The sequence below is a fragment of the Arvicanthis niloticus genome, chromosome X (genome assembly GCF_011762505.2).
Source record: "Arvicanthis niloticus isolate mArvNil1 chromosome X, mArvNil1.pat.X, whole genome shotgun sequence".
NCBI lineage: Eukaryota > Metazoa > Chordata > Mammalia > Rodentia > Muridae > Arvicanthis > Arvicanthis niloticus.
Genome location: NC_047679.1, coordinates 48,320,023 through 48,338,241, shown reverse-complemented (window position 1 = coordinate 48,338,241; position 18,219 = coordinate 48,320,023). Strand labels below are relative to the sequence as shown.

General features: G+C 40.6%; 1 protein-coding gene across 1 annotated transcript in view; it reads left to right on the top strand.

The window, feature by feature from the left end:
- Positions 1-3,553: 3,553 nt before the first annotated feature.
- The window catches only part of Pdk3 (pyruvate dehydrogenase kinase 3), a 66,071-nt gene continuing 51,405 nt past the window's right edge, over positions 3,554-18,219 (top strand). The window contains exon 1 of the mRNA XM_034485074.1: positions 3,554-3,877. Within this exon, the coding sequence (XP_034340965.1) occupies positions 3,772-3,877 (106 nt within the window). The 5' untranslated portion in view covers positions 3,554-3,771. The remainder of the gene's footprint in view (positions 3,878-18,219) is intronic.

Below are 18,219 nucleotides of genomic sequence, written 5' to 3'. Positions count from 1 at the left end.
TAAGACATAGAGGCTTCCTTCCATTCATGTTTAAGTGTTCAATTGCAATCTGAGGCATTTGGTAGGAGAGATGCAGAGTTAGGGAAGAGAGTGGTTCACACATCAGAATCCTGGAAGGCTTGCATATGAGTTAACTTTTTTTGCATCACAGATTAGCACCAGCTTAGAATCTGGAAACAATCAGCATTTATGGCAACAAACTCTGAGGATTTGGGAGTGTTAAGAGTCCAAGAATATTTCCATTGGCTAAGTGGTTTTGATACAGTCTTTCAGAAATTACAGGGAGGCTTGAATCAAGGCCTCGGGCCAGAGCTATGCTGCCCTCAGTTTATATGGTGGGAGTATCTGCTTCTAAGCTTTGAGGGGGAGGAAAAAAAGGGGTAGAGGGAGGAAGAGAGGGAGGCAAGGGGATGGGAGAAGTAAAAGAAGGGGAGGGGGAAGAGTATTGGTATTGCAATTCATTTGGTCCAAAGTCCAGAATACCTTAGTTTTAAAACCTAATATTTCTTTTTCTGACCTAGAATCCCATCTGGGAGAGTACATTATATTAAGTTATCATATCTTTTCAGGTTCCTCTGTGCTGTGCCAGCCTCTCTGGTTTTTCTTCCTTTTAATGGCCTTAAAGTTGGAGGGATTCTGCTCAGGTTATTTAGTGAGACACAATAGCTTTCTAAACTAACCTCTGAATGTACTCTCATCACTTGTGACCATAATCTATTTGTTAAAAGCTAATGCTAAAGCTGACCCACATTCAGCAGGAGGAGAATTAAGCTGCAGCTTTTGAAGACAGGAGTATAAAAGAATTTGTGGTCAAGTCCTGGGGCCCTACCTCCCAGTAGTGTTGGTTTTAGTAGGACTACAGTGGAATCCAAGAGTTTGCATTTCTAACAAGCTTCCAGGTACTGCTTCTGTGACTGGGCTAGAGATTTATCTTAGGGTTCTGTTGCTGTGAAGAGATACCATGACCAAGGCAACTCTTATGAAGGAAAACATTTAGTTGGGGCTGTCTTACAGTTTCATAAGTTTAGTCCATTATTATCATGGTGGGAAGCATGGTAGCATGCAGACAGACAGAGTGCTGGAGAAGTTCTGCATGCAGATCCACAAGCAGCAAGAAAAGACAGTGAACCACTGAACCTGGCTTGACCATCTGAAACCTCAAAGCCCACCCCTAGTAACATACATCCTCCAACAAGGCCACACCTCCTAATAATGCAACTCCCCATGAGCCTTAAGGAGGCCATTTTCAGTCAGGCCACCACAAGATTTCAAGTACCACAGAGAAGCCTGTGTAAAACCTTATGTTCATAACAAGCTGGGAAAACTTTGAGAAGATTTAAACTCAAGAGATCTAATAATAACTACTACTGAAATCAACTGGCTTTAATGTCTAGACTACCCATTATCATGTACAAAATAGGACCAAATGTGCCCTATATTTATATTAGATATATTTATTTTATTTTATTGTCGCAAATAAAGGGAGAGAAATCATACATCTCTGCCTGACATTAAAATAACTGAGACACAGAAAGGCTAGTAGACTAGTCTTAGGTCACACAGCTTGCTAATGATAGGGTCAAGTTTAGAGCTGTGTCATTTGAGCCGTGGATCAGCACAAGTTTCCATTATACAGGCCTGTTTCACATTTCCTCAACTTTTTAGACCGTGCCACCTTTTAGGGAAGCATAAAACTAGGCATATTCATTTTAAGTAACTAATACATCAGAATAAAAGAATTTAAAGTAGCAGTTTGTGCAGCAGAAAAGGAAATTATGAAAAAGTTGATGGGTGAGTTCAGAAGGTTCAGCGGTGCTGTGCCACAAAGGTGGAAAAACCTCTTTACTCACCAACACGCAACTTTTCCCTTCTTGGGGATCTTCATCCATAACTGCTACCAGTAAAACTCTACCTCTCGGCAGCACCCAAGAAAGTGAGTAGACAACCATAGGCCACTCTGTCTTTCTGTCTGTCCATTCACTTACAACTGCAGTCAGTGAGTGTTCTGCTCTGTTGGTAAAACTGCCCTTTACAAAGGTTGTTGCTAAGTCTCTTTAGGCTTTGCTTTGAGTGGAAAAGGCAAAGTAATCCAGGTATCCTATGTTGTACTTAAAAATCTGGAAATATAGGAAGACCACAGGATGTCTGTGAATGCATGTGCTATTTTTCTTTAAATTCAAAGAGCAGAAGTGAGCCAGGCAGTGGCCAGTGGCACATGCCTTTAATCTCAGCACTTGGGAGACAGAGGCAGACAGATTTCTGAGTTCGAGGCTAGCCTGGTCTACAGAGTGAGTTCCAGGACAGCCAGGGCTACACGGAGAAACCCTGTCTCGAAAAACCAAACCAAACCAAAACAAAACAAACCAAAAAACAAAAAACAAAGAGCAGAAGTGCAAGAATTTTTACAAAGCAAAGAAGTGGTACATAGCCAAATGAAGGCATGAAACTTTCCACTAATAATCAGACCAAGAAGAATTTTTACCTTTATTTCTAGTTGATGTTTACACATTAACAAACATTAATGTTTCACGGTAATGGTCAAAAGCAAGCAGTAGTTCATATAGCCACATTAGGAAATACTGATTTCATATACTGAGCCATGAATTTAAGCTCACTGTCATGCAAAGAAAATCTAGCACAATGTAAACATAGATTCCTGCACCAAAGGGGCAGTAGTGGTGAAACTGAGTCAGGGTCCTGTGATGGTGAGGGGTTGGGAAAGTGACTGGTCAGTGGCTCTAATTTGAGCCTTTCCAATGGATGTGTTTGCTTGGGCAATGAAATAATTGTGATTAAACCCAACAAACTGTTTCAGGGCAAGGAGATCTAGGAAGCATGGAAACCAAGTGTTGTTTGTAATGGATTCCTTCAAAGGTGGTAGTGGTAGAGAAGCATGAAATAGTGAACTAAAGATGCTGTTATTGGCCCAGTTGGTAACCAGGGGTATAGGGCCAGGAACCGCAGCCAGTGACGTAACAATCCTGTTTTGTAACAATCCTGTGCAAAGGTATTCACTAGAGTGAAGGTGGGCAGTCAGCAGAGCTCCAGTGGCCAGGTTAGTTGATAATACAGTGAATCCTGTGGCGTGCTGGGGGCGGGGAGGGGGTACCAGTAGCTTCCGCTTAGTTCTGTAATTAATTGTTGGAGGGGATGAAACAGATCATAGTTAAGAAAGAAGCATTGGACCGCAAGGAACAACTTAAAGCTGAGGAGTCGGCAGATCAGAGGAGGGCCTTCCGGAAGAGAGGCCTGGGGTTGGGAAGGTCTAGAGCAGCCCTAAAGATATCTCAGGCACCGGCTTCCAGTGTCCTTCAAGTCTCAGAGCACTTCTCAAGACCTGATCCGGGGCGGGACCGGCAGCAACCAAGCTGGCTGCTGCCAGGTTGAGACCCACGAGCGAGGGCGGGAGGTTTGTGCGTGTTACCGAGGCTTTAAGGAAGCTTTGGCGGCGGCGGCAGCCAATCAGCGGCGCGCGCGTGCAGCCGCGTACCCCTTAGCGCCCCTCACATCCCACGCGCGCCGCGTACGTGCAGCGGCAGAGCCCGCCTTTTTCAGGCGGGGCTTGAGAACCCGCGGGCAGCCGGCCACGGCCGCCTAACTGCTGCCCCGTGCTTGTGTAGGTGCCGCGGCGGCGACGGGCTGCTGGCGCCAAGGCCGAGCCCCAGGTGGAGGTAAAGACCTGCCGTCGCCGCCTCCTCCTTGCGCCTCGGCGGCGGCGGCCTCTGCTCCGGTCCAGACGGCTCGGCGGATCTGCACACCGCACGGGTGAGGATGCGGCTCTTCTACCGGCTGCTCAAGCAGCCGGTCCCCAAGCAGATCGAGCGCTACTCCCGCTTCTCCCCGTCGCCACTCTCTATCAAACAGTTCCTGGACTTCGGTAAGTGTGACGCCTTGGAGCCACCTCCAAGGCCCCGTAGGAGTGAGAGAGCCGCCATCCTTGTCCTGCCTGCTGCTGAGGCTCTTCAGCTTCAGGGCAAAGTCCTTGAGAACCTCCGGGAGGGGTGATGGGGATGCTTGCCCGAGGGCCCTCCTGGGGCTTAGGTTTCGGATTTCTGGAGTTGGAGGGGCAGGGCCCCACGCCCAGCTTCGTCCAAGGATCCTCATCCCGGTCAGAACTCCCCAGCTATTCATTACGAGCTTCAAATCTACTTAACTCAAACCGCACTCTCCTTAAAACTTCAGAAAGAGAACTCATAAACGTTTTTATTTTTAGACGTTTTTGATGGTTGTGTAAGACGTGTTTAGAAACACCTTGAGGTTGAGTAAATCACGCAGTGGCGTTTTGTTCCTTTTCGGCTGTAAGGTGCTGGGTAGCCTTGAGTGGCAAGACCTGAATGCCTTCATTATGATTATGACTTCAAAGCAGTCATAGTCTTGGGCTGCAAATGCCTTAGATATTGGGTAAGAGCTGACCTGTGGGCTCCTGACTACAAAGCAGGGGTTCTAGGACAACTCCAGCCTAAGTGTGATGTCCCTTGCACCCTGTTGGCAGCTGGACTAGTACTTCATTCTACATGGATTAGGATGGGAAGGGAGAGGACCCCCCACCCCCCATAAAGCCTGAGGCCTACTTAGATGGGAGCAGATTCTGCCACCTTCCATTAACTGATCAATCATGTTTCCCCAGAGGATGTCATTCTAACTCCAGCAGGCTGAATGCGGTTGTGAAACACCTGCAATAAAACAGAAATGGAACTCAGCATCCCCAAAATTGAAACACAAGATGACTTAGGCTCCCAAAGCCTAGATCTGTTGAATTCATTTGATTTAAATGTCATGGGACGGTGTCAGTTGGATATAAAATGCAAAATAGGTAGAACCTTCTGGGAAGACCAGATATGCAAAATGTGATGTCGTCTATATTTGGGGAGAAACATACGGAATGGAAAGAGGTATAGGTTAAAGGTTTAAGCTAATGCCAAATTAAGTGTTAGAAACCAAGTTGCCAAAGATAGATGATGAACATCTAAGATGAGGGAGAAGTTGGCCTTTGCATCTTAAGTTTCATTTTCAGTAGTTGGACTCTACTCCCTGTGGCTATGTGTAAAATTTATGTTTTTATTCGTAAACATTTTTTTTATGCATGAACTTGTTTGTGTGAACACGTGTGGATCATGGTGTATCTGTAGAGGTCAGAGGACAACTTGTGGGAGTTGGTTCTCTCTTTCTGTCATGTGAGTCCCAGAGATCAACCTCTGGTGGTCAGGCTTGGAAGAAAGTACCTTTACTTGATGCACTTTTTTTTTGTTTGTTTGTTTTTTTCGAGACAGGGTTTCTCTGTGTAGCCCTGGCTGTCCTGGAACTCACTCTGTAGACCTGGCTAGCCTCAAACTCAGAAATCCGCCTGCCTCTGCCTCCCAAGTGCTTGGGATTAAAGGCGTGCGCCATCACTGCCTGGCTTTGATGTACTTTCTTACCCCACCCTGCTTGTAGAGTTTTGTAGGTTTGAGGCAGGTCCTGACTTCACAGCTTAGAATGAAAATGTTTCTATTGCTATAAATAGGCATGTTTTCCTAATTTAGGGCTAGAGATTATTGTGAACATAGGAACCTTTTGATAGGGTAAACAGACAGATTAATTCTCAGTTGAAAGAACAAAAGAAATCTTGCTCACTCCCACCTTCAAAGTTTGTGAAAGTTTCAATAGTGTGCCTGAAATTTCAGTTACTTTATTTCTATGAAAGTATCTCCCACCTTTATAGGCAAGGATGTTATTTGAATAGGAAAACTACTCTCTAAGGGTCTGTTATGGTGGATAATCTATGTGGTGACTATCTAGAAACAAATATTCACTCTTTTAAAGCATTGAGATCAGTGGTTTGGGGTCAGGGCCTCATGCCCTGAATTTCTGGTACTAGTGATATGTGCTTGGAGTATAGGGCACTGGTATTTTTGGAAGACCCCAGGATCATTCTAAAGCATCTTCAGGGTTAAAATCCAGTAAGTAGGTATACTTCTGGCTAATCTGCTGCCTCCCTTTTTCTGTATGGAGTATTTGTTTAAGCCCTTTAAAATAATTTCTTCTGCAAGAATAACAAGTGTTATAAATGGAGTATCAATTTACAAAGGTAGTACTATAGTACCCTTCCCAAAGGCAAGATTAAAAATAAACCAACATAAAAGGTTGTATTTTCTTTTTTGGCTCAAGATGACAGTTACATGGCTCCAAATTCAAAAGATGACAAAGGGACCTAGGCAGAAAAGGCCTGTTTCTTACTTCTGTTGACTAGTCTCTTTGCATAAGTTGCACCATATAGTTTTATTTGTATCTTGCTTTTTAAGCTTAATATGAAAGAACTTACTGTATATGTACTCGTAAACTTCCTTTTTCTGACTGCTGAGAGTTTGTATGGGTGGAGTGTAGTGTAATTGGATACCTCTCAAGTGATGATGGCTAGTGGGATGTTTGTAGACTTTGCTATGAAGTATTGTGTACATTGTAATTTCACGCATGTCTGGGTGCAGATGGAAGACAAATTCCTAAAGGTGACCTTGCTACATCAAGGAGGATGCACATTTGTAATTTTGATCATTGTTAAAAGATTCCTTTCCATAGGAGGTGTCTATTTACCCACCTATTGGAAGTTTCTGAGACAGAGTGCCGCTTTTTTGTACTTTTGCTACGTGGTTAATCACACTTTTGATGGGTGAAGTCATGTTTACATAGAAATGTTTTTTTTTTTTCTTCAAGTAAACTTTATCTTGGCTTTTTATTTTGGAAAATTGTATAGCGGTAGAAAGGATAGTTTGATAAACTCTTGGGTCATTATACTGAAAACTGTGTGTTATTTGTAGACGTTTGCAATATGCCGGCTGTTTGTTTTGGTTTAGTTTTCTTTTTGGGAAAGTTAGGCTTGTTTCAGAAAGACAGTTTTTTTTCCCATTAACTGATTTATTCTTTTGAATTAATTGTTCTTTAAAGATTTGGTATAACACTCCTATGAAACCTTCCACAAGTTTCTGTATTCTATGGGATTGGTCTGTGTGGATTTTCTGTGTCATCTGGAATCCATTTGGATATATTTTTTCCTACAAAATGCTCATTTCATTGATTTTTTTTTTTTTGGCAAGTTTGGACAGATTCCCCTCTCCCATCTCTTTTTCCATTTAGGAGCTCGATTTTTATTTTGTGCTTTAAAAAAAAATATGCTTGTCTTTTGACAAGTTTCTTATGTTTGTAATCTATTCTTACTACTTTTTCCTGCATTCCTCTCTTATCCATCCCCCATTGCTATCACCACCCCACCCCACAGACCCTTTCCTACATTCATGGTTTGGGTTTGGTTTTGTGACCTATTTCATTTAACCAGAGCTATCTGTGTGACCGTTGGATTGGAGCTTGGTAGGGCCTTACTTACTGATCAGGGTCTAGAAAACCCTCCGTACACCATGCTGGCCTCAAACTCAGAGATCTACTTGCCTCTGCCTCCTCAGTGCTAGGATTAAAGACATGAGCCATGTCCAGGCTATATTTACTTATTTTTTGAAACAGTCTTGCTTTGTAGCCCAAGCTAGCCTTGGACTCACAATCTTTATCCATAGTCTTCTGAATGCTAGGATTAGAGATGCTGGAATTACAGGCATGAGGCACCAGACCTGACTTCCACCATCTTCTTGGTTCAGTTAGCAGATGGTTTGCTTATTTATTTCTTAGTTTTATGGCTTCTATCTCCAGTTCATTCTTACCTTGACTTTACTTAGTCTCTCTGATATCCTTAGTTCAATTTTGTTCCTTTTCTTTGTTTTAAAGTTGGATACCGATTTCTTTTTTGTCATTTCCTTTTATTTCATGTTTTTCTATTGTTTTAATTTTAATTTTATTTTTGTAGATAGGTGTTTTTTCTGCATGTATTTCTGTTGATCACTTGCTTGCCTGGTGTATGCAGAGGCCAGAAGAGGAAGTCAGATCTTCCAGAACAGCAGTTACAGACTATTGTGAGCTACCATGTAGGTGCTGAGAATTGAACCCAGGTCCCCTGGAAGTGTAGCGAGTGTACTTAACTGCTGAGCCATGTTTCCCACTCCTTTGCTCCAGTTTGAAGGCCATTAGCTATGCCTCTGACCATTGCGTTAGCACTTAATAGGTATTAACCCTTATCCCTATCTCTTCCATATCCTAGAAGATGTTTATTCTTTTATGAATTAAGGTTAGCTTGAGAGTGCTGAAACTCCATTGTAGGTTTATTATGTGTATTAATTATCTTTAGTTTTGTTGCATGGGCACAGAATGTTCTTTAAATTCTCTGACTTGCTGATGTTTGAGTGCTCCATGGACAGCAGAAAGGAGACTATTGGTTCTTCTCAGGTTACAGAGTTATGGGTACCACATTGATGTTTAGGCTGGTTTTATACCTCATTCAGATCCACTTAATTGGTTGTGGATCAAACATGAGAGATGATTTTTAATATGATTCTATTTTTTCCATATGTCTCTAGTTTTTGTCATGATTGTTAATGTGATCCTTGATACTTATTAACTTATCATGTCCTCATGATGAGTTGTAACCTTTAACATTACTAGTTTAATGCTTTTTGGTCTGGATTCCACTTTATTTGATGTTGCGATGCATCTTCTCATTGGTTGTCTTATTTTCAGTTTTTTTTCTCAATTACTTTGATTTAAATATTTCTCTAAATGTAAAGCTGGTTTTGCTTTGTAATTGCTTTCTTTTACATGATAGGTTTAGCCTGAATGTACTTACTGGTATAAAACAATCGATCTCTCATACATAATGGTGAGCATGTATAATTGTTCCCTTTTGTTGTTAATGCTTTCGTTTTTGTCCTTGTCATATAAATTATTGCTTTATTTTACCATATTCATTTTAATTAATGCTTAGGTTTGAATTTTGATTTCATTTGTTATAATTATGACTTTCCATAATTTTTAAAGATATTTTTTATGTGTATAAGTGTTTTGCTTGCATGCATGTGCATTGTATGTGTGCTTGGTGCCCTTAGAGGTCAGATGAGAGAGCCACCATGATCTGACTTGTCTCTGCTTTACCAGCATGAGAATTACAAGTCAAAGCCAGCATGCCTGACTTTTGTTGTTTGTTTTTTGAGACAGGATTTCTCTGGGTAGCTCTGGTTGTCCTGGAATGTGCTTTGTTGACCGGGCTGGCCTTGAACTCACAGAGATCCTACCTGCCTTAGCCTTCTGAGTGCTGGTCTCAAAGGTATGAGTCACTACCCCCCCCCCCCCAAGCTGGCTGGCTGACATGTTTATATCTGTTCTGGGAATGGAACTCAGGTTCTCTTGTTTGAGAGGCAAGTACTTTACTCAATGACCTATCCCTGCATTCCTCAGTTAATTTGGAATAATTTGGAAATAAGAATTTACCTTATTATGGAACTTAATTATAGGTCATTTCTGCATGATAGAAATACAGCTTCTAAATTGTGATGTGCTATACATGTAGGATACATAGCATATAACAAGGAATTAATATAAAACCAGTATAATATCTTTTCACTTTTTTTGAGGTGGTGAGGATTGAATCTAGAGCTTTGTATGTAATAAGCCAATGCTCTACGATTGAGCATTTTTATATTGATTGTATATTAAAATGATATTTCACATATGTCAGGATAAACAAAATATTAAAAATCTCATCTATTTTTTGCTAATGTGACTTAAATTATAAATTATATATGTAGTTTATATCCCATTGGCATATTCAGTGTGGCTTCAAATAGTAATTTCTTAGTGGAAACAGTGTAATATCACATTTTATGTACAAAAGAAACTTACTGATTTTGTTTCCTAATACAGCTCTTGCATGCCTAGTTCTGTTGTTTTGTTTTGTAGGGTCTTTGTATTTTAGACTAATATATTGTCTTTGAATACCTGTTAACATTATGGTGGTTCATGTACCATTTGGACAACCCTTCAGTTCTGTCCCCTAAGTATTGTTTCTTTGAGTCAATAATTCTCTTAGTGATTTTGTCTTGGGATTTTTTTTTTTTTTTTTTTTGTCTTCTGATTAAGAAAAGGCCAACTTGGACTATTTCGAAGTAATTAAAGATACATTCTTGTGCATGTTGAGTTGGTGGGACCCCGGTGACATTTTCATCAGCACTTGCTTTTTCTTTTAGCCCCACTGCCTGTTTCTGGTCCTCTTGCTAGCCACTTTTGTCCCTTCCTATTTCTTTATTTCCTCATTTACAAGCCTCACTTGTAATAAAGATGTTTTCATTCCTTTCTTCTCTTTATTTCAGCCTAACTTTTCTCTCCAGAGTGTGGATGCTCCTTCGTAGCCTCCTGGTTGCTCAGCTCAGTTTTCTCTGCACAGTGAGAGTGGGAACTCCATAAATGCCATGGAGGTCATTACACATTACTCATTTTAGTCAGTTACGGTAAACTTGCAGAAAAGTACAACATCTCCCAAATAAAATAGTCGGAAAGCAGACTGTTGTACACACCTCCCCTGTCTTTTCATGGAACTCTGTACTTGAATTTCTACCCTCAACGTGCTGGCTCTGAATCTTACAGGTGTTGGCTGTTAGGCAGCAGCAGCCAGTCCCCTTGTTCTTGCTCTTCTTGAGGTTTAAGGCCCAGATGCCTTCAGTTTTGCTTTTGCAAATATTTTAAGACTTCATTACCCACTGAGACATTTACTTCAGTGCCAAGTGCTTGCTCTCTGCAAAGTCTCAGGTTTTTAAGTCATCTTGTTCCTTGACACTTGATTACCAGTGGATAGAACAGTGGTTTCACTCCTGGAGAAGTTGAAAGGTTTTATTCAGAGATTGTGTTAGGAAAGGGGAAACAGTCTCATCCTTCTTTCTGAGCATGTTTATTCTGTTACTTTACATGTGCACAACAGATCGTTTTCTACTCATGAGGGATTGCCAAGAATTAGACCAACCTGTTTAGAGACAGAAGCCAACTATTTAGAATTAAAAGGGGGAGAGAACAATTTACTTTAGGGTCTCCTCTACTTAGCTTCTTGCATCTTGGTCAGTAAAGAGAACTAGCTTTTGAGCCTTTATGATCTGATAGGGCTGGGTTTCCATGGAACTCATTTATTGCTCTGGGGCATCTTGAGGCATCCAAAGTTGGAGTTCTGGCTTTGTTTCTTTTACAGCACTTGGGTGACTTTTATTATAATACAAGTTAAATTTCATTGAAGCATTTTCATATTGTGTTGGTTTCCTCTTCCCACTGCCCTCTTCCTGCTAGCCCTCCTCCTCTTCCCATCTGCTCTCATGCCACATTTTTCTATTACCCATCTTTTTTCTCTGCCTTCCATTATCGTGGCCTTCATCCTCATGGTCACCTTTATAGTTTCATGACTAACACATGTGTAACACACACACACCTACCTCTAGCATCTGCATACAGATGAAATGTGGGTTGTTTGTTTTTTTTTTTTTTTTTTTTTTTTTTGCTTAATGTCCTTTCTAGTTCCATTCATTTCTTACAAATAGCATAATCTAATTTATCTTTATGATCTCTTTCCCTTCTTGTTTGGCTGTTGTTAACAGTGCAGCAATAAACTTGTGTGTGCAGCCATTTTTGTGGACTTGAGATTATTTGCTATATCCAGGAATGGACTAGCCAGGTTATATGTTAATTCTATTTTCACTTTTTGAGGCACTTCCATACTGTTTGTCATGGTGGTTGGCCTCCTTTCAATGCCTGCTAGCAGTGAATAAGCTCTTTGAAGAGGACATGGCATCACTTAATGACCTTGTTGGTGACTGGCTGGTTTCCTCCTGGTAAGCTTTTGGGAAATTGAGCAGACTGTTGGCAAGATTTGGGAAACCTTAGCTTTGGTGCTGGATGCAATTACAAAATATTACCACTTTCATTTTTTATATTGTATACACAATTAAATTGTACTTCAGTTATAGTTCTGTCTTAGAGTTCGGTAGACCTCTCTCCTTTTCGTTTGGAATACCCTTGTCTAATAATGTCGCTGATCAGAGCCTGTGCTTTTCCTAATTTTTTAAAATTAGTACATGATTAAGAGTATCTTTAGATGCACAGCAAAATTCTGCAAATGCAGAAAGTACAGAGACTTCCTTTGTAGCTCCCAAGCACACAGCCTAAGCTGCCTTCAACATCCTGTACCAGTGTAAGACCTTGAGGAGCTGCCAGTAACCATTGTTGCAACTAAGAAACCATCAGCAGCACCAAAAGTCCATTGTTTATACTACGTATAAATTGTAAATCATTCTTTGTGTGTACTCTGGGTTTTGATGCCCACAAATGCTTTACTGGAACATACATGTGCTCGTTTGTTACACACAGTCTGTAGCTTTGGTGTCCTCCCCAACAGCAGAGTTGCGTTGTTGCCACAAACTGTATGTGTGGTTCACAAAGCCAAAAGTGCTTATTGTCTGATCCTCTAAGGCAGTTATGCTCCCTCTTTGAAGAGTGAGCACTATTGCTCTTAGGTTGCAGTAAGAGATAACGTTATCTGTCTCCTGCTAACTTAACTCAGCCCTGCTTATCTGGAATGTGATTTATTGGGTGGCTTAAGACTTTTCCAGATAATTTTGGTATTTACTTATGGAGTGTCTTGTTTCTGAATAGGATTTCCATATGGAAATGGAAAGTGGCTTTGAAAGATTTCATAGGTTCAATTTACAAAACTGACAACCAATTTAAGTATACTTGTTTCTCTACAGGGTTGCCAAAATGAGGTTTTGGGATTTTAATTGTAATACTTAACATAAGAACTACAAGGTGGTTTTTTTTTTTTTTTTTTTTTTTTTTTTTTTTGCCTGATTAAGTATATTTCCTGCAGTTTTGTTCTCCATAAAGTGTCTTTGAACATTTAGTACCTGGAATCTGGAGTTTTAATCATTTGCATAAATTCCTTGTATGTTTTTGTGTTGGTAGTCAGTGAAGAACATGTTGGGTAGCATAGTGTCAGAAATATGTCAATGGACTATGGGGTGGCCCACCTGGTATTTGAAGGCTTTCCATCTTTGTCATGTAAGTTGGCATTGAAACTAGCATTAAAGTATCTCTTTATAATGCTTTTATGGCAGGGAGGGCTAATTTCCCTTTATATTTCTTTGAGTGGCAGAACAGAATTTGGTTATGGCTCATGTTAGGTGTCCTTCATATAGCTCCTTAGTTTGTTTGCTTGCTTTTTCCCTCACGACAGGGTTTCTCTGTGTAACACCCCTAGCTGTCATGGAACTTGCTTTGTAGACTAGATTGCCCTCAAACTGCTTTGCCTCCTGAGTGCTGGAATTACAGATGTGTGCCATCATATCTCTTTGAGAACCCTGCTCCTGATCATTGGTTCATCTTCTAAGATTGTACCTTCTGCCATAATGAATAACATACAGTTGTAGGAAGCAGTTATGCTACACAGGCCAATATTGATATATTGTCTCTAACAGAACGCTTTGGGTTCTAACCCAATGGTGCTGTATTTCCTTAAACATCATTCTGGCAGCGACAGTTTAATTTCATTCTTAGACTTGATCTGGAATTCTGCCGTAACATTTGCTTTATACCTGTAATGTCTTTGGAGGTAAGTTATAGTAGTCTCACTGTAGATGATCAATTCTACCATGTTTCTGCACACCTTGAATTTAATACTGTCTCATTGTGGCATTCCTATCTGTCTCCAATAACCTATATTTTGATAGATATGAGCATGCACAAGATCCTGTGTAAGTGTAGGGATTGCAAGGGTGTGCCACCACATTCTTTATATGAGCTCTTTCTTTGGATACACTCTAGTAACATAAAATGTTTCCTTAAGTTTGGTAGCAGGTATTTCTTGATACCCGACTCTGGTTTCATACAGGTTAAGTTTTTCCTGATTCTGCCAGTTAAATCGAAAGTCAAGTGGTCATTGTTCTGTTATTAATCTTATACTTGTCAAATAATGTGCTGAAGGAGACACACTTTTTTTCGAGTAACCCCTTCTGGAGAAGGCTGCTTGTTTCACCCTGAATCCCCTAATCTCTAGAAGTTGTCCTTCTGGACACTACTCATGTTTGGCTAGTGCTCTTTATACATTGTAGTGTTCTGTACATTATAGATGTCTCTGCACAGTGGACTCTGTTGTCTTTCTGTTTTAATCTGAAACTATTCCAGTAGGAAATTAAGCTTTATATGGCAGTTGGAAAAGATTTGGTTGATGCCGCTAGCATTTAGAAAATACTTAGCCAAACTTGGTCTAACATGTGGTACCATTTGGTTCTCAACAGTTGTACCCACTTTACAAGTTAGGAGACTGAGATTCTTAGCAGGTGAGAATTACACGTGCAGTAGGGGCGAGCTGGGTTTCTGCTCACCGGCTCATCCTACTACTTCTTTATAGCTGAGAACAGAGGTGCTGCATGATCAAAATGGGAGAAACTTCAACAAGTGCATGGTCCTCACTTGTCAGACATTACCACATTTTCAAGTACAGCTCGTTTCCTTAATGAATTTGTTCAGCTTTCAGACTCTCCATTTTGGGTCGTCTAATAGAGAAAGGGGAGACAAAAGAGGCATGCAGATTGAAGGTATCTGTGGTCAGTTTTCTATGAGACTGAAAAAAAAAGTTCAAACCTGAAAATTAAGACTAAAATATATAGGTAGCCGAAATGATTTTGAATGCGCTGTGTCTGTTCTTTGAGCCTGAGGAATTCTTTGATTCACGTTTCCTCACTTAGTTGTACATGTTAGATGCTAGCGTATGGCTCATGGTTCTTGGGGAGTGCCTATGAGCTGATAGTGTTCCCCCATCTAAGCCACTTAATAGTCTCTCAGAGCGGTCTAGGTGCTGGGACTTTGAGTTAAACAGGTGATTATAATGTTCTTCAGGAGGTAAGAACTATAGTTAGGAAGTAGCAACGAAAATAATTGCATGGGTAGGGTTCACCACAACATGAGGAACTGTATTAAAGCATTAGAAAGGCTGAGAAGTTTTAGAGTCTAGCTGATTACAGCTCTCTGGTCTATGTTCTGTATGCACCCATACTTCTTTGTACTCTGATGCATCTGACACAGCGTGTTGCCTTATTGCCGCTGGATTATTCAGAAGAGGGTTACTAGGACATCTCATAGTTCTGTACTTGTGCATGCATGTGTATTCATGAGCATGGAGGCCAGAACACAGCTTTGGGCTGTTGTTACTCAGGGGCATCCATTTTCTTTTGCTCACCATGGAGGCCCTGCCTCCTGTGCTTGGATTGTAAGTGTGTGTTACCATATTTCGAGATTAAAGTCTTATAAATACAGCTAGAGAAAAAAAAATATGTCAAAGAGCTACCCTAAAATTATGTCCTGTTAAAATTTATCCAATTTAACATAGTTAATGGGAAAAAATACATGGTAAATTTCAACATTTGCTAGACAGTGCTGTGAAACACAGCGTCTCGTGGGTAAGCGAGATCATTCTGTTGGGGTTTCAGGCCTCACTAGTACTTTCCCCTTGTTCTCCTTTTTCACTCACTTGTCCCTCCCGCTGCTATTCTGTAACTAGCCCACACCCAATGTTACAGTGGAAAGACGGAGGAGACGGAGATAGCCTTTAAGGAGCCACTGGAAACTATATTTAGGGGACATTGACTCTATTCATGGTGAGACAGATCATGGAAGATGTCCTCAACATTCTTCTTCAATTATAAAATGCTCATTTTCAGGCCATTTCATTAACAGAATATTTTTTCTCCTGTAAATTATTTGAAAACAGGGTTAAAGACACCAGCTACTATGGAAGAATTTTGCTTGGAAACTCTTGCTCTCAGGTGGCTAGACAAATACTTCTGGTTACTTCTTGATTCCTCCACAAGAGGACTCCCCAAATTTTAATTTTTGTGCCTATTCTTCTGATGCCTTGGTGAATATAAAGCTATATGGAGCCATCTTAGATCAGGCAAGCCATAGGGCTTTCTGCACATGGATAGCTGTCTCCAGCTTAACAGTGAAAGGACAGAATATAAAACACAAAGAGACTGAGTGGGAGGACGTGCAGAGTCCTAGCCTTAAATCCCCAGCATTGAAACGAAGCAGAAACAAGAGACTCAGAGGCTCATGAAACCAGGAGAAAAGCAACCCCTGGGAACGTGTTTAAAGCTAGTGACTTAGGTTTGCTGAGTCAGTCCTCTAAGCTCCTCATGGTTTCCTCTTTGTCATCTTCTAAATGGGTATTAGGAAAACTTTTAACTGGCAAGTTCAAATACGAGGAAGCATATAGAGAAATATAGAATAATACCATTCTACATAAGTAGAAAATAAGAATCAGGGAATGTAGAGAAGTCAAGTGTGTGGGGAGCAAGGAATGGAGTCAAAGAACTGGAAAGAATACCGGGGAAAGACCTGTGAGAGCGACTCCTTTGAGAGGACAGTTATTAAAAACCAAGGCTTTTCTGATACAGTTATTATAAAAGTAGTTGCTAGAGTCCCCTGGTTTAAGCTAGGTATTCAACAGCTAGGATAAAATATCTTTAATGTATATGAAGGAAGTCACAGAAAAGTTGTAAAAATCAGACATTTATTTTTAGGTCGACTAATTAACTAACTAAAAAGACTTATGCTCCTGTTTAAGCTGATGTATAATTAAGGTAGCTAAGTACAAAGACTTTGTTCTTGGAGCTAAATTAGAATGTAGGAGGAAAAACCTGGGAATTTATAGCTATTCTGCATTAAAAATATAAACCTTTGAAAGCATGATCGCATCTTCCATAAAGTCATTGAGCAGCTATAATAGGTAAGGTGCTATGGGGGTTAGCAAGACAAATTTCTCTCTGGGGGGTTTTAACAGTCTGATAATCCAGTTCCACCACAGTCAAATAGTTTCTGACACTGGTTCTTTTAGATCGTGCCTAAAGGTTGAGTTTTCTAGATAGCACAGAGTTGACGCCAGACTACCTAGGACTTTTATTTTAAAAAGTGAGTGCTAGGGACACGGAACAAACTTTCTTTGTGGTTTTAAAAGTGATGTAGAGTTGTCAGATGAGCTGAGGATCACACCAGTCTAGAATATAGTCGTGCTCTGAGGACTGACAGTGCATTAGCAGACAGTTTGATATTGCTGTCCATGCCTTTGAACGGTTCTGCTTGGTCATCACTGGGCTTTATTGGTTGCTCTTTAATGAACTCTACTTCTAAGATTGAGGTTTGTGTCAGTGTTCAATGTTAAACACCAGCCTTCCCTAAACCTCTATGAAGAAGATGCTTATATATTATAAGTGGTCGAAATATAGATGGTTGAAATATATATGAGATATAGAAGGCCAAAGAAGTCTGTAAGTGCTTAAAATTCAGACCAGAATATGTTATTGCTGTTCTATAGGGCAATGCACTTTTATCTGAATCGTGAGGTCCAGAAGTTCTGAAAATGGAGTTTTAAGTTTTGGTACCCCACTTATTCTTTGGTAGAATCTGATTTGAGCTGACTTGAAATAATAGACTTTATTCTACTTAATGCAGATGTTCAATATATTTCACTGTAGCTATATTGTATCTGTATAGCATTCCATATCACATCAGCATAGCATAGATTCTTTATTTTTTAAAAGCTGGGGAAACTTTCAATTCTGGACCATCTGATCCTATGGATTTTAGAGGCAAGACCTGGACCTGGTGGTCAGCTCTTGTTTATCACAGCTTTTTCTTCCTCCTACCCCAGTGCTTCTGATATGTTGCTCTTAACCAGTTATAGAATGGGAAATTTTAGCAGGTAAATTTTTACTAACCCCCACCCAAAGCTCCTCAGGTTTTTGAAGTTTTAGTTCAACTGATATAATTCCAGCTCTCAGTACAGGAGTGTTTTATTTCTTCCCCATTCCAGAATGACCTTCTTGTGAAGAAATTATTAATAATCTTTGTTAAAGATGGTATGGTAGTTTGAACAAGAATGGCCCTGTTGGAGGTAGTGTGTCACTGGGGGCAGGCTTTGGCGTTTTAAAAGCCCATGCTCTTCCCAGTGGCTCCCTCATTCTGCTTTGGGTTTGTGGATCAAGATGTGAGGTCTCAGCTATCGTTCCAGTGCCATGCGTGCCTGCTGCTATACTTACTTCTATGGTGGTCACAGACTCTAACCCTTTTAAACCATGTCTTAAACATGTGAACAGACACCATGACCAAGGCACGTCTTACAAAGGACAACATTTAATTGGGCTGGCTTACAGGTTTAGAGGTTCAGTCCATTATCATCAAGGTGGGAGCAGGGCAGCATCCAGGCAGGCATGGTGCAGGCAGAGCTGAGAGTTCTACATTTTCATCTGAAAGCTGCTAATGGAAGACTGACTTCTAGGC